The following is a 13,425-nucleotide window of genomic DNA, read 5'->3' as shown; positions in this document are numbered from 1 at the left end:
CCATAACCAGATCCACACCTGGAAGAGATACATCAACAACATATTTTTTATCATCTGCTTAGTTTTTAACGGGGAGGAACCGGGTGACCATGCCAGTACTACTGTGTATCACTATTGTCATTTTATAATGTACATTATGTTGTTTCCTGATACAGTTATACTATGTTTATTTAACAGCTACGCTCCCTGAGGAAGGGCTACAGAGAGCCCGAAATGCATTGGAGCCCTCATGGTTATCGAAAGTGTTTTTGGAAGAGAAAAATATATTGAAAGTAATGGAATGATGAATTGAATTTCATTATGAACTGTTGAATGAAAAGAATAAAACAAATTCTAATAAGAACTCTATTTAAATTGTGTGGAGTCCTCAGACTGATTCACGAGGAACCGAACTCCTGAGTGCCCACAGGGGATGCAACTAATGATCCATTAGTAGCACACTTTGTTCATTTTACATGGGGCAAGCCCCATGTGAAATGGCCTCCGTCATCCAGGTGTAAGGATTTGACACATTGAGGCCATAGAAGTGTCACAGAGAAATCTCATAGATTTCACTGCGACACTTCTACGAGCCTTTTCTGCTCTGGGTATAATGTAGCGCAGGGGTTTACAAAGTGATGTGTCTGCTTAGATGCGTCACTTTGTAAATATGACGCAGTGTGGTGCATTTTTTACAAAACCGCAACTTCACAAAAAGTGATGCAATGGCGGCGTAGGGGTCTCATAAATAGGGCCCTATTTTTCAAACCTAGGGGCCTATTAGGATGACGGACGGACTTTGTCCGCCCGTCATCCTAGCGGGGATTGGGACCGCCCGCCATAAGGGCGGGGGTTCCGGGGGTGGTATTAGGATGTGCACCCACAGTGGCGGGCACATCCTGCATGTTAAGCATTGTGGCGGGCGGTGCTCTCAGCACCGCCCGCCACAATGCTTAAAAAACACTTTTACATTTGCATAAGCAAAGCCGCAGGCACCGCGCGGTGCCTGCCGCTTTGATTATGCAAATGCAGGGGGGTACCACAGGTACCCCCCGTGTGCACCCCCCTACTCTCCTTCACTCTGGGGGCCCACAGGGGCCCCCAGAGTGAAGTCCGCATGCCTTTCCGTGGCGGCAGAAAAATGCCCATCATAATATGGCTGGCAGTGTCTGATAGACACCACCACCATATTATTCCTTTTCCGCCCCGGCCGCAAGGCGACCGGGGCGGAAAAGCGGCGGACGGTCTTTCCGTCCGCTGAGGTCCCCCCGCCATACTAATATGGCGGGGGGAAAACGAGAGTGGATGTCGGGCGGATTTCCCCCACCAGGCTGGCGGGGGAAATCCGCCCGACATCATAATGGGCCCCCTAGTGTGGAATCCATTTCTGTCGGGTTTTCACTGTTTTACTGTTGGGAGTGTTGCACAAATACCTTACACATTGCCTCTAAAGTTAAGCCTGACTACTCTGTGTCAAGTTACTAGAGGGTGACCACTGTTTAATTTAGTGTTTGCCTACCTCTTACCCTGATTAGGATTGTTGTTATTGCTTGAACAGGGCTTGACTTCAGTCAACCAGTAACCCAATTTCTTACAATGTATAGTAGCAGATCACATTTGTTGTAAAAGCTACTAAGCTGCTACTAAAGATTCGCAAAGTGGTAGTCCACTTCTTCAAACTATTGCAGCCGCGGCTGGTCCCACAAATCAGTAGTGGGGTGGGGGGGGCGAGGGTTCCGTGATGACGGATAGGGGGAAATTAAAATAAAATCACATACCAATTTAAACCAAAGAAAGAAAAAAAGATGCTCATGATTCAGCTAGGAGCGCTGAATCATGAGCATCTGTACTACAAAATATGATTTATCAAAAGGTCTAATTATCACATATATGTATCTTAGTAAACATGACATGCATAAAAATAAGAATTCTTCAGATGAATCTTGAATTTTAGAAATCCTTTAATTGTATTTTCTTGAGCAATTGATCATGACAGTACCAACAGCCGACGCGTTTCCTCCTGACAATAGGACGTCATCAGGGCTTATAAATTAAGAGAGTGAGTTCCTTATTAAGTCCTCACAAGGAAGTTCATGTTTTAGGGGCCACCGAAGCCAGCGTGTAACGTGGATATCCAATGTTTATAAGTCTGTGCTCCCTCGTCTCACGATTCCTTAGTGCGTGCCGAACCTACGTTCATTCACTTGTTGAAAAATTACGCTCCAACCTTCGGCTTAGAGTAAGGCCCACATTACATGCTCGATCGTCTCATTAATTCGCCATGTAGCGACGTCGTATCCTTCACTTCAATTTCTCCTTGTATGATCATTCCAAAAAATCTTGTTCTTTCCGTAAGTGCGCATCCCCAGGTCTAATAAATCCCGGGATTTATCGGACCTGGGGATGAGCACTTACGGAAAGAACACGATTTTTGGAAATGATCATACAAGGAGAAATTGAAGTGAAGGATGCGACGTCGCTACATGGCGAAGTAATGAGACGATCGAGCATGTAATGTGGACCTTACTCTAAGCCGAAGGTTGGAGAGTATTTTTTTCAACAAGTGAATGAACGTACGTTCAGCACGCACTAAGGAATCGTGAGACGAGGGAGCACAGACTTATAAACATTGGGTATCCACGTTACACGCTGGCTTCGGAGGACCTTAAAACATGAACTTCCTAGTGAGGATTTAATAAGGAACTCACTCTCTTAATTTATAAGCCCTGATGACGTCCTATTGTCAGGACGAAACGCGTCTGCTGTTGGTACTGTCATGATCAATTGCTCAAGAAACTACAATTAAAGGATTTCTACAATTCAAGATTCATCTGAAGAATTCTTATTTTTATGCATGTCATGTATACTAAGATACATATATGTGATAATTAGACCTTTTGATAAATCGTATTTTGTAGTACAGATACTCATGATTCAGTGCTCCTAGCTTTCTTTGGTTTAAATTGTTGTATGCTTAGAGGTAGGACGATGCCTCTTTAGTTGGTAGAGCGCAGGTAGGCTTTCTCACTATTATTATAATTGCTCCTGAAGGTGCACCAATTTGTTTACCCCATCGTCCTACTAGTGTAGTGATTTAAAATCACTTACCAGTCAGCCAGCCGGCAGGCCACCCACCATCTCTCTTCCGTCCTCTTCCTCGCTTCTGCTGGAACAGGAAGTAGGAAGCAGGCTAGGATCCCCTGAGCCAATGCTGCAATGCAGTATTGTGATTGGTAAGCACCCAGGCTGCCCAAAGCCAATCACAACGCTGCAATGCAGCATTGTGATTGGTCTGAGCGCCGTTGTCTGGCACTCAGATGGGGATAGAAAGCCTGGGTATGTTCTCCATCGAGGCTGTAATGCAGCCTGGGTGCAGAAAATGCTTAGTGCACATGAACAGTAGTGGCCTGTGGTGGGAGTGCTGCTAGGCGCTGCATCGATGCCAAATGTGATGCAGCGAGCGCAACGAAAATCGTTTTATTTATTGGTTTGTGTACTTACCTCTGTGTTACCGTATTTTGGAGTTTACTAATCCCCATTTTGCCCCTCCCCCGCCTCACATCAGCGCCCGGCAGCACTCCCACCACGGGCCGCTACTGCACATGAATATTTGGCCACATCCAGAGGGCTGGCCAAATATTCATACACACTTTGGAGGGTGTCGCCACGCCTCCCCCCTGTGAATCCCAGCTTCACCCCATAAAACTGCCCCAGCAGAGAAAAATAAAATGATAATAACATTGCTTTATTCTCATTTTGTTTTTATTTTTTGCTGTGCTGAAAGGCAGTGGGGGATGCTCCTCAGCGTCGGAGCTGCCCTGAATAAATAACCATCTGTCTGTCCTTTACAGAGACTTGTAAGTGGCTTTTGAAAGGCGGGAATTGTACCTTCACGAGAAAATAATTGAAAAAATATTGGCTCCCATTGGTCTCAAGTTATTAATTGTTCACTTCTGACATGATCACAAGTTTGCTCATCTGTTGTTACCTCGTCGTCCGAAGCTCTGTCTGATGCATCCATCTTTGTATCTTTCCTAGTGGGATCTGGTGTGTGATCGGCAATCATGGAAGGAGTTTGCACAGTCCATCTACATGGCAGGAGTGCTGATCGGTGCATTCGTCTTTGGAGGCCTTGCTGACAGGTGCGTGCAGCGGCTTCAACATGAGCCTAATTGGAAAATGCAAGCACAGGTGTATGAAAATATGCACGATTCTAGGCTTTAATATATTTCTTTTTAATGGTCAGTTAAAGCTGCAACGTCTAATAATGATAAATAATACTCAGATAACTCAGTCCTGGCCCATGCCATGCTCTGAAGAATTATAGGGCAATGCTATTAAGGTGGGACTCAGACCGATCAGGGGTAAATTATTCCTTTCAGCATAGCAAGAGGGCCCCAATCACTTCTTTGCCCTGTCCCCCGCCCACTGAGGAAAGATCAAGTGTGCCCACAAAGTCCATTGGTTCATTCCACTGACCTTCTTTGCTGCCTCGTAATTCGTGGTCTTTGCCGAAACGTCTCTTTCTTTCAGGCTAAGGCGCACCGGTAAACTACTGTTTCCTTATGCTTTGTTTCCTCAGCTCTCAGGTTTGAGAATTCTTTTTTAAATTTTTGGGCCTCATGTATGAGAAATGCCGCACCGCTGCGTGAAAGCAGCGATGCTTCACTTCTCAGTGCGCACTCCTTGCGACATTCCTAATGCGTCACATTTAATGTATGACGCATCATGTCGCAAGGAGTTACAGATACGTCTTTTTGTAAATATGGCGCAACAAGGCGCATTTTTTACGCCACTGGTGCGTCACAAAAAGTGACGCACCAGCGGCGTAAAAGTGACGGACAGCCTCATAAATGAGGCCCTTTGACTTTAGGAGTCCCTCGTCAGTGCTCGTCATTTTCAGCACATTGTGAGCAGTTTAAGTTTTATTTTTAATCGTTTACAATGGCGGCAGTGGGCGCCGCACACACCACTCACAGCAATGGCGTGCCCTTCTGGTGTTTATTTTCTGCGCACCATGCGCGCTTTCTCTTTTATTTGTTTGCCAGAGTGGTGGCAATTTGATCTTCGCCATCCCTCGTCAATGCTTGTCATTGGGGTGGTGGGTGCCGCACACACCACTCGCGGCAATGGAGGTCGCTTCTGGTGTTTATTTTCTGCACGCCATGCGTGCTTTCACTGCTATTCATTTGTCACAATGTATGTGTGCCTCAAAGTGTGCATGTGCCTGAATCTCGACAGATGCAGCTATTTTTAGGTTGATCTTGGGCAGTACATGCGCTGCTCCGCTGAGCCATGCCATATTGGAGTTTGTACTTGAAGCCCCGCCCACTCTCTGCCCATATTTTTCATTGGCTTGTGTCATTGCCCTTTGTAAATGCTGGCTTCTGGTTCATAGATAGACTTGTCAGTCCCTTCTCAGTACCACCTTGTCTTCATTTGTAACCTCCCATGAGGACTGGCCCTTTTACTTTGCTTGTTACACTGTATGTGTTATTTATTCTGTAAGCACTATTTTCTTTAATTAGTTTCTCCTACTGCAGGCACGACATGCGTGCCTGCAACATTCAGCGCACCATGTGCACTTTCACAGGGCGCTTTTACAAAAAAAAAGCATTTGCCTGTCAACTTGACAAACAAATGCTTATTGAGGAAAAACGCCCCATACCGGGTTTTCACTTTATTAGCGGCTGTGGACCTTTCTCTACGCACAACTCGTCTAAAGAAAGTGGTGTGGCCTCTATTAACGGAAAAGCACAGCATGGGGTGCTTCACTTGCAAACAATGGGTCTCGCATTTTAAGACTTTGACCTATTGGTATTGTAAATGACAATGCCTTTTATTTTTGCAAGAGTTTCTTAAAAACATAAATACATAGCATTGTCATTTTCAATGCCAAAAGGTCAAAATCTCGCAATTGCGAGACCTATTGCATTGCAAATGCTTGTTTATTATTATTATTGTCAGACTGTTCCAGGTGTATGAGTCGTGAAAGGTGTTCATTCAGATTTGACACTAAGATTGTCTCAAAGATGTTTACACGAGTATTTAATAATAGGTTTGGTCTATGTGAGTCATATTTGTCTATCCTTCCACAGTTTGAATTGCACCTTGATCCTTACCTTCAACATGTGGGGGCAACCCTTGTCATGATAGAGAAGGAGTTTAAAGTCCGGTCAAGTCATCAAACATAGAGGAACAAACCACTTTGGAAAACAAGGTTCTAGCTTAGCCAGTGATATTGGGGAAAAGGGGGGGGGGGGGGTTGGGGTGAGTGAGTCTGAGATTTCCCAACCACCACGCAGTTTACCCTACTGGGAAAGAGCCATCGTTAAGCAGGGGTTGTGTGGTTGAATGACCAACATCGGGAGGGTAGAAATTTTAGTTGTTAAAGGGGATGAAGGAAAGAATTTAGGGGCATATTACCAAGCAATAGCGATAATTATCGCTATTGCTTGGTTAGCATGAAAAATTATCGCAGAGTTGCGGCGATTTTTATCGCAGATAAACCTTGGTATTACCAAGGTTTATCGCAAATGCGATAAAAATCGGCCGCAATGCATGAATATCGCTGAAAAGTCCGCGATATTCATGCATTAGCGAGCTAATGCTCTTAGCCATGTTATCCACCTCCCATTGGATAACATGGCTAAGAACTGCTCAGGGCAGGTGTTAGCTTTTGGAGATATTCACGCTTAGCGCGAATATCTCCAAAAGTTGGTAATAGGAGATAGCGATGTTAGTGACTGTTTCCAGTCGCTAACATCTTGGCGCGCCCACTTTGCATGTCATTAGTGATAAATATCACTGACATGCAAAGTGCGGCCCAAGATGGTCGCTAGCTCCTACTAGCTGTCGCTAACTGGTGTTAGCGGCAGCTAGGTAATAGGGAGAAAATTTTATCTCCGCTTTCTTGGCTTTTAAAGCCAAAAAAGCGGAGATAATCCCCCTTGATAATATGCCACTTAGATTTATTTTTTAATTAATCAACATTCTTGAAGCCCCTCAATTCAATCCGTTCATTTTGTGGTGTACAGGAAGAGCTTGATAACAGCCAGCAGAAGAATTGCAAGCTGGGAATATGATGTTTGAATTTTTTGACTGTAGGAAACTATCACCTGCTCTTTACAGGTTCCAATTAGAAAGCTCACACGTTTGGGTGCCTGCTACAGTGATGTGTACTTAATTTTTTTCAGGTCATAGGTTCCAATGCCAGATAGACACCTTGGTGGTCAAATGCACCAGCTGCACAAAACAAATGTCTGAGATATGTCTTGTTTGTGTCTGTACATGTATGTGTATGTGTACTGTCATGGCTATTTCTTATGCTTTTAGGTATTTGATATATGTAATCTTTCGATCCTTTTCATTAACATTTATAAACTCAACTACAGGAAGGAGAAAACTGACCTCTGTGAAGTGGGCAAGTTACTTGATTTCTTTCATCCAACCCAGCTAGTGGTGCTAATTTTATTGGGGAGTTTAATTTTCACCCCTTTAAGGAGTGTCACTTGTATTACTCAGGCGACCCAGACGGTCCTGTGGATGATCAGGTTCATGTGTAGCACACCACTCTAGGGGATAAGTTGAACGACCTGACTTGCCCACTTTAAATTGGTGAATCTTTTCTCCCAAAACGCTTTGGATCAGTTGTCCGAAAATGTGGTGGCTCTATCATTGATTATATTTTTTACAGGGTTTTTTACCCCTCAATTGTCGAGTTTTGCACTGGTCTGGTACTAATTATAGTGATAATAACCCCGACCGCAATTTTCAACGGAGAAATTAAACTGGAAATCACCGACCTCTACAAAACCTTTACTAAGACTAAGGTTGAAGGGCGTGGGATAAAATTGGGGGAGCGTTATTCCCGAAGAATTTAACACCCTTATGATTCAAACATGCTGGGGCGACTTTAGTACGAACCTTGAGGCTGATGCCTCTGACACCTTTGAGCACATAGGTGAACATATTAATCCGCCCTGACTAAACAAAGTGCAGGGAGGCCCCTCCAAAGCAGGCTGCTTGATTGATAAGCACTGTGTAAGGGCCAAAAGGGCATTAACCCATTCGCTGCTAGGCCTCTCCCCACCCGTTGCTAAGAATTCTTTGGCTATTTGGGGTAGTTTGCGCTTAAGCCCCTGTACCTTTTTGACCACATAAGGTATACGCGCCAAATTTGCGTCCTCCTCTTCCAACATCCAGGGGATTCTAAAGGTACCCAGGGTTTGTGGATCCCCCTGGAGGGGACCCAGAAATTAGTCAAAATATAGCTACATTTAGTTTTTTGGGGGGAAAAATGGGAAAAAAAGTGCTGGGTTTTTCCCTGCAAATGGTTTCTAAAAAGGGTTTTTAGGGCTGAAATCATCATTTATCCAGATTTTAGGGAATGACAGACTTTTGTCAAAAAACCAATATTTTTTACACAGTTTTGGCATTTTTCCAGGACATAGCCTATTTTTGCTATTTTTTGTGCTTTTAACCGCCTTCCAGTTAATGGTAGAAATGGGTATGGAAGCAATAATGGATCCTGGAAAGCTATACATTTTAGAAAAATAGACAACATTCTGAATTCAGCAAGGGGTCATTTGTGTAGATCCTTCAAAGTTTCTTTATAGAAACTAACAGTTAAATATAGGAAAAATTGAACATTTGTTGTATAAAAAACAGCCTTTTTTGTCAACGTTTTCACCTGTAACTTCTTCTTCTAATTATGACAGCTCTTTGAAAGCAATATACCGTTACATCCGCTGGAACTTACTGGTTTGCAATGTATAGATGGAAAAATCGGTATGAAAGACACCTATGTATTTCTGGAATGGGAACAAAATATAGAATTAAGAAACAGTGGATATTTGCACATTTCCGAAATTGGGAATACTCATACTAGCATGAAAATTATCGGGCATTTTTCAAAATAACTTCTTTTAACACATTGTCTTTCATTTGGAAGGCATTAATGCATCGAATTACCCTAAGTCTCCCGATAAAAATGGTACCTCACTTGTATGGGTAGGCATAGTGCCCATAACAAGAAATGGCTCAAAACTCAACGTGAACACACCACATTTTCACAATGAAAAATGACTCGTTTTTTGCTACGTGCCTAGCAGTAGCTTTTGAACCCTAGCTCTGCCGGCACCTAGGGAAACCTAGCAAACCTATACATTTATGAAAACTAGACACCCAGGGGAATCCAGGATGGGGTAACTTGACTGGCTTTCACCAGGTTCTGAACCCAGATTCCCTTGCAAACCTAAAGAATTGTCAAAAAAACTACATTTTCCTCTAATTTCTGTGGAGGAAAGTTCTGCAATCTGCGTGGATCCACAAATTTCCACCCACCCAGCGTTCCCCAAAGTCTTCCGAGAAAAATGGTACCTCACTTGTGTAGGTAGGCCTAGTGCCGCAACAGGAAACGGCACAAAACGCAACGCAGACACACCACAATTTCACATCGAAAAATAAACTTTTTTTGGCAAAGTGCCTAGCTGTAGTTTTTGAACACTAGTTCTGCCAGCACCTAGGAAAACCTAGCAAACCTATAAATGTTTTAAAAGTAGACACCCAGGGGAATCCAGGATGGGGTGACTTGATTGGCTTTCACCAGGTTCTGTTACCCAGAATCCCTTGCAAACCTGAAAAAATGTAAAAAAAAACTACATTTTTCTCACATTTCTGTGGTGGAAAGTTCTGTAATCTACGTGGATCCACAAATTTCTACCCCCCTCGCGTTCCCCAAAGTCCTCCGAGAAAAATGGTACTTCGCTTGTGTGGGTAGGCCAAGTGCCCGTGTCAGGAAACGGCGCAAAACGCAACGTGGATACACCAAAATTTAACAGTGAAAAATGACCCTTTTTTGGCAAAGTGCCTAGCTGTAGTTTTTGAACCCTAGCTCTGCCGGAACCTAGGGAAACCTAGCAAACCTATACATTTATAAAAACTAGACACCCAGGGAAATCCAGGATGGGGTGACTTGACTGGCTCTTACTAGGTTCTGTTACCTAGAATCCCTTGCAACCCTGACAAATTGTCCAAAAACACATTTCCCTCACACTTCTGTGGTGTAAAGTTCTGGAATATGCGTAGATCCGCAAATTTCCACCCACCCTGCGTTCCCCAAAGTCTTCAGAGAAAAATGGTACCTCGCTTGTGTGGGTAGGGCTAGTGCCCGCGACAAGAAATGGCGCAAAACGCAACGTGGACACACCACAATGTGACAGTGAAAAATTACCCTTTTTTGGCAAAGTGCCTAGCTGTAGGTTTTGAACCCTAGCTCTGCCGGCATTTAGGGAAACTAAGCAAACCTATACATTTATGAAAACTAGACATGCAGGGGAATTTAGGATGGCATGACTTGACCAGGTTCTGTTGCCCAGAATCTCTAGCAAACCTAAAAAATTGTCCAAAAAAACACATTTCTGTGGTGGAAAGTTCTGGAATATGTGTGGAGCCACAAATTTCCTCCCGCTCAGCATTTCCCCAGGTCTCCCGTTTAAAATGGTACCTCACTTGTGTAGGTAGGCATAGTGGCTGCGACAGGAAATGGCCCAAATCATACTGTGGAAACTTCAAAATTACCTATAACAAAACTACCTGGTTGTGGGAGGGGGGCACCTGAGATTTTGGCCCTGGGCTCGGCGGCCATCTTGGGAAAGTACCAAACATTTCTGAAAACTAGACAACCTCAAATGTAGATGAAAAAACACATTTTCCACATATTTTTGTGTGGAATCACCGTGCCGGCACAAACGTCCTACCCCACAGCATTTTCCGTAATGTCCAGAGTAAAATTATACCTCACTTGTGTGGCTGTCCAATGCACAATTGGCTAAAAACTTTTTTTTTTAAATTTAGCGTTTAGAATTCTCGGTGCTATAACCTTATTCCCTGTGTTTTGGGCTCTTCTCAGTCACAGTCCTTGCCCCACCCACACAAGTGAGGTATCATTGTACTCGGGAGACTCAGGGGAACGCTGTGGGGTATGACATTTGTGCTGGCACGGTGATTCCATGCAAAAATATGTGAATTTTTTTTATTTTTCAGCTAAATTTGAGGTTTGCATGGCGTTCCGGGTAGGAAAACGTTGGGGGATCCACGCAAGCCATACCTCATTGGACTCCCCTGGGTGTCAAGTTTTCAGAAATGTTTAGGTTTGGTACTTTCCCAAGATGGCAGCCGAGCCCGGCGCCAAAATCTCAGGTCCCCCCTCCCGAAAACAGGTAGTTTTGTTAGAGGTAATTTTGAAGTCTCCACAGAACGATTTGGGCCATTTCCTGTTGCAGCCACTATGCCTACCCACACAAGTGAGGTGCCATTTTTATCAGGAGACCTGGGGGGACCGCTGGGTGGAAGGAAATTTGAAGATCCAAACAGATTCCAGAACACTCCCACACAGACATTTGATAAAAAAAGTGATTTTTTTTCAGCAAAATTTGCAGCTTGTAGGGGATTCAGGGTTTGAGAATGTTGGGGGACCCACGCAAACCATACCTCGCTGGACTCCACAGGTGCCTAATTTCTAGGCCTGGGCGGAAAATTCCATTCCGTTCGTGGAATTTGCGGAATTTGGGTAATTTCGCGTTCCACGGAGAACGCGAAATTGCCCAAAATTCTGCGTTCCGCGTCTTCGCGAAATTTTTTGGTTGTTCGCGTTCTCAAATGCTTGTTCACGAGACAGTTCCCCGCAAGCACGCAAACAGTGATTGCGGACAGTAAAAAAGCATCGCGAAAAAGCAATTCCGCGCGTTCGCGGAATTTCTGCGTGTTCGCAGGGATTTTTTACCGTTTCACGGAGATTTGCGTAACGCGATTAAGCAAATTCCGCCCACCCCTACTCATTTCCAGAAATGTGTTGGTTTGGTAGGTTTCCCTAGATGGCCGCCGAGCCCCAGGTCAAAAAATCATGGGACCCCCCTTGCAAAACCAGGTTGGTTTGTGATAGGTAATTTTGATGTCACCTCAATAGGTTTTGGGCCCTTCCCAGCCGCGAGTACTTGGCCAACCCATACAAGTGAGGTACCATTTCTATTGGGATACTTAGAGAAATGCTGGGGGGTTGGAAATTACTTTCTGCAGCTTGAAAATTCGATCACAGTAATGCAAGGAAAATGTGACAGTCACATTTTGAGGTTTGCAGGACATTGTGGGTAAGATAACTTGTTGGGATCTACAAGAGAGACATCACCATGTACTCCCATGGGAGTTTACTTTAGGACAAAATCTACAGTTGGTAGGTTATTCTTAGATGAAATGTACACCTTGGCAGAGGAACCGGCAGAAATCCTTGCGAACACAAAAAAAAATCCGCAAATTCGCGAGAATTCTCGGATTTTGCGGATTGCGAGTTCGCAAATTCGCAAAATTCGCGAACGCCAGATTCGCAAAATTCGCCCATGCTTAAAGCTTATCCCCTTAAGGACAATACTGCCTTGTCCACAGCGAAAGTTCTGATAATAGAGTTTTTCCCGAGGTTTGGAATGCCGAGAATTATCTGGAGTGAAAATGGGAGTGTATTTGTGGGTCAAGTCATGAAGAGAGTGTGTGCAGGACTAGGTATTCGGCAGAAGTTCCACGCTGCAAATCACCCCCAATCAGCTGGTTTAGTCGAGTGCTATATTGGCACCTTAAAGCTTAAGTAAGCCAAAATCCAAGCGAGCACTGGTCTGCAGTGGCCAGATGCTTTGCCTTTAGCGTTCCTGTCAACAAGAATGACTGTGCATTCGAGAATGGGTCTGAGTCCTTACGAAGTTGTCTTTGGTCGCCCAGCTAATATTTGGGGTGTGCCAAGGCCAACTAGATTTAGTGAGATTCAGTACCCTGTGTTGCTTGACTATTTGCGCGAACTGACGACTAAATTGCGTGTCTTACACCAACAGGTGCATGAGAGCCTACCACAAGCTTCTGAGGATCCAGGCCACGCTATTGTACCTGGTTCGTGGGTCTTCATCAAAAATTTCCAGCGGAACAAGAACGATCAGCCCCGTTGGACAGGCCCCTTTCAAGTGTTACTATCAACACGTTCTGCAGTTCGAGTGCAAGGCAAGAGAAACTGGATCCACTGCGTACACTGTAAGCGAGCACCTTTGCTCTTACCGTACGATCAGTGGGTCCAGGAGGGACTTCCAGACTCTGAATCAGAAACTGTTCCACGATTTTTGCCATTCAGCAATGCTCGTCTGATTGGTACGAACTCTAAGAGACAAAGTGACGATCTTTTACAAGAAGCTGTGCCTCCTTCGAATCGATTGAACACTAATGAGCCTGATTTGTTGTTTAAAGATCAAGAATTGCCTGGAAGAAGCCGCTATAATTTGCGACCGAGAGTCATGGACAAATAAAGCACAAATAACGTTTTTATGATTTTTCTGTTTGCAGGTTAACTCTCCACCGAGGATCTACTCATTTTTGTTTTTCGAACCGCCATCCGGGTTCAGCTGTAGGGTC

At 44.3% G+C, this 13,425-nt stretch overlaps 1 protein-coding gene across 1 annotated transcript in view; it reads left to right on the top strand.

Moving 5' to 3' along the window:
• LOC147692351 (solute carrier family 22 member 6-B-like) overlaps positions 1-13,425 on the top strand; it is a 539,129-nt gene that overhangs the window by 98,229 nt on the left and 427,475 nt on the right. Inside the window, exon 2 of the mRNA XM_086939523.1 lies at positions 4,018-4,121. Coding sequence (XP_086795649.1) covers positions 4,018-4,121 — 104 coding nt within the window. The remainder of the gene's footprint in view (positions 1-4,017; positions 4,122-13,425) is intronic.

Source organism: Lissotriton vulgaris, chromosome 9 (assembly GCF_964263255.1).
Source record: "Lissotriton vulgaris chromosome 9, aLisVul1.2, whole genome shotgun sequence".
Classification (NCBI taxonomy): Eukaryota; Metazoa; Chordata; class Amphibia; order Caudata; family Salamandridae; genus Lissotriton; species Lissotriton vulgaris.
The sequence above is the reverse complement of the archived record's forward strand: the minus strand, read 5'-3'. Positions and strand labels throughout refer to the sequence as shown.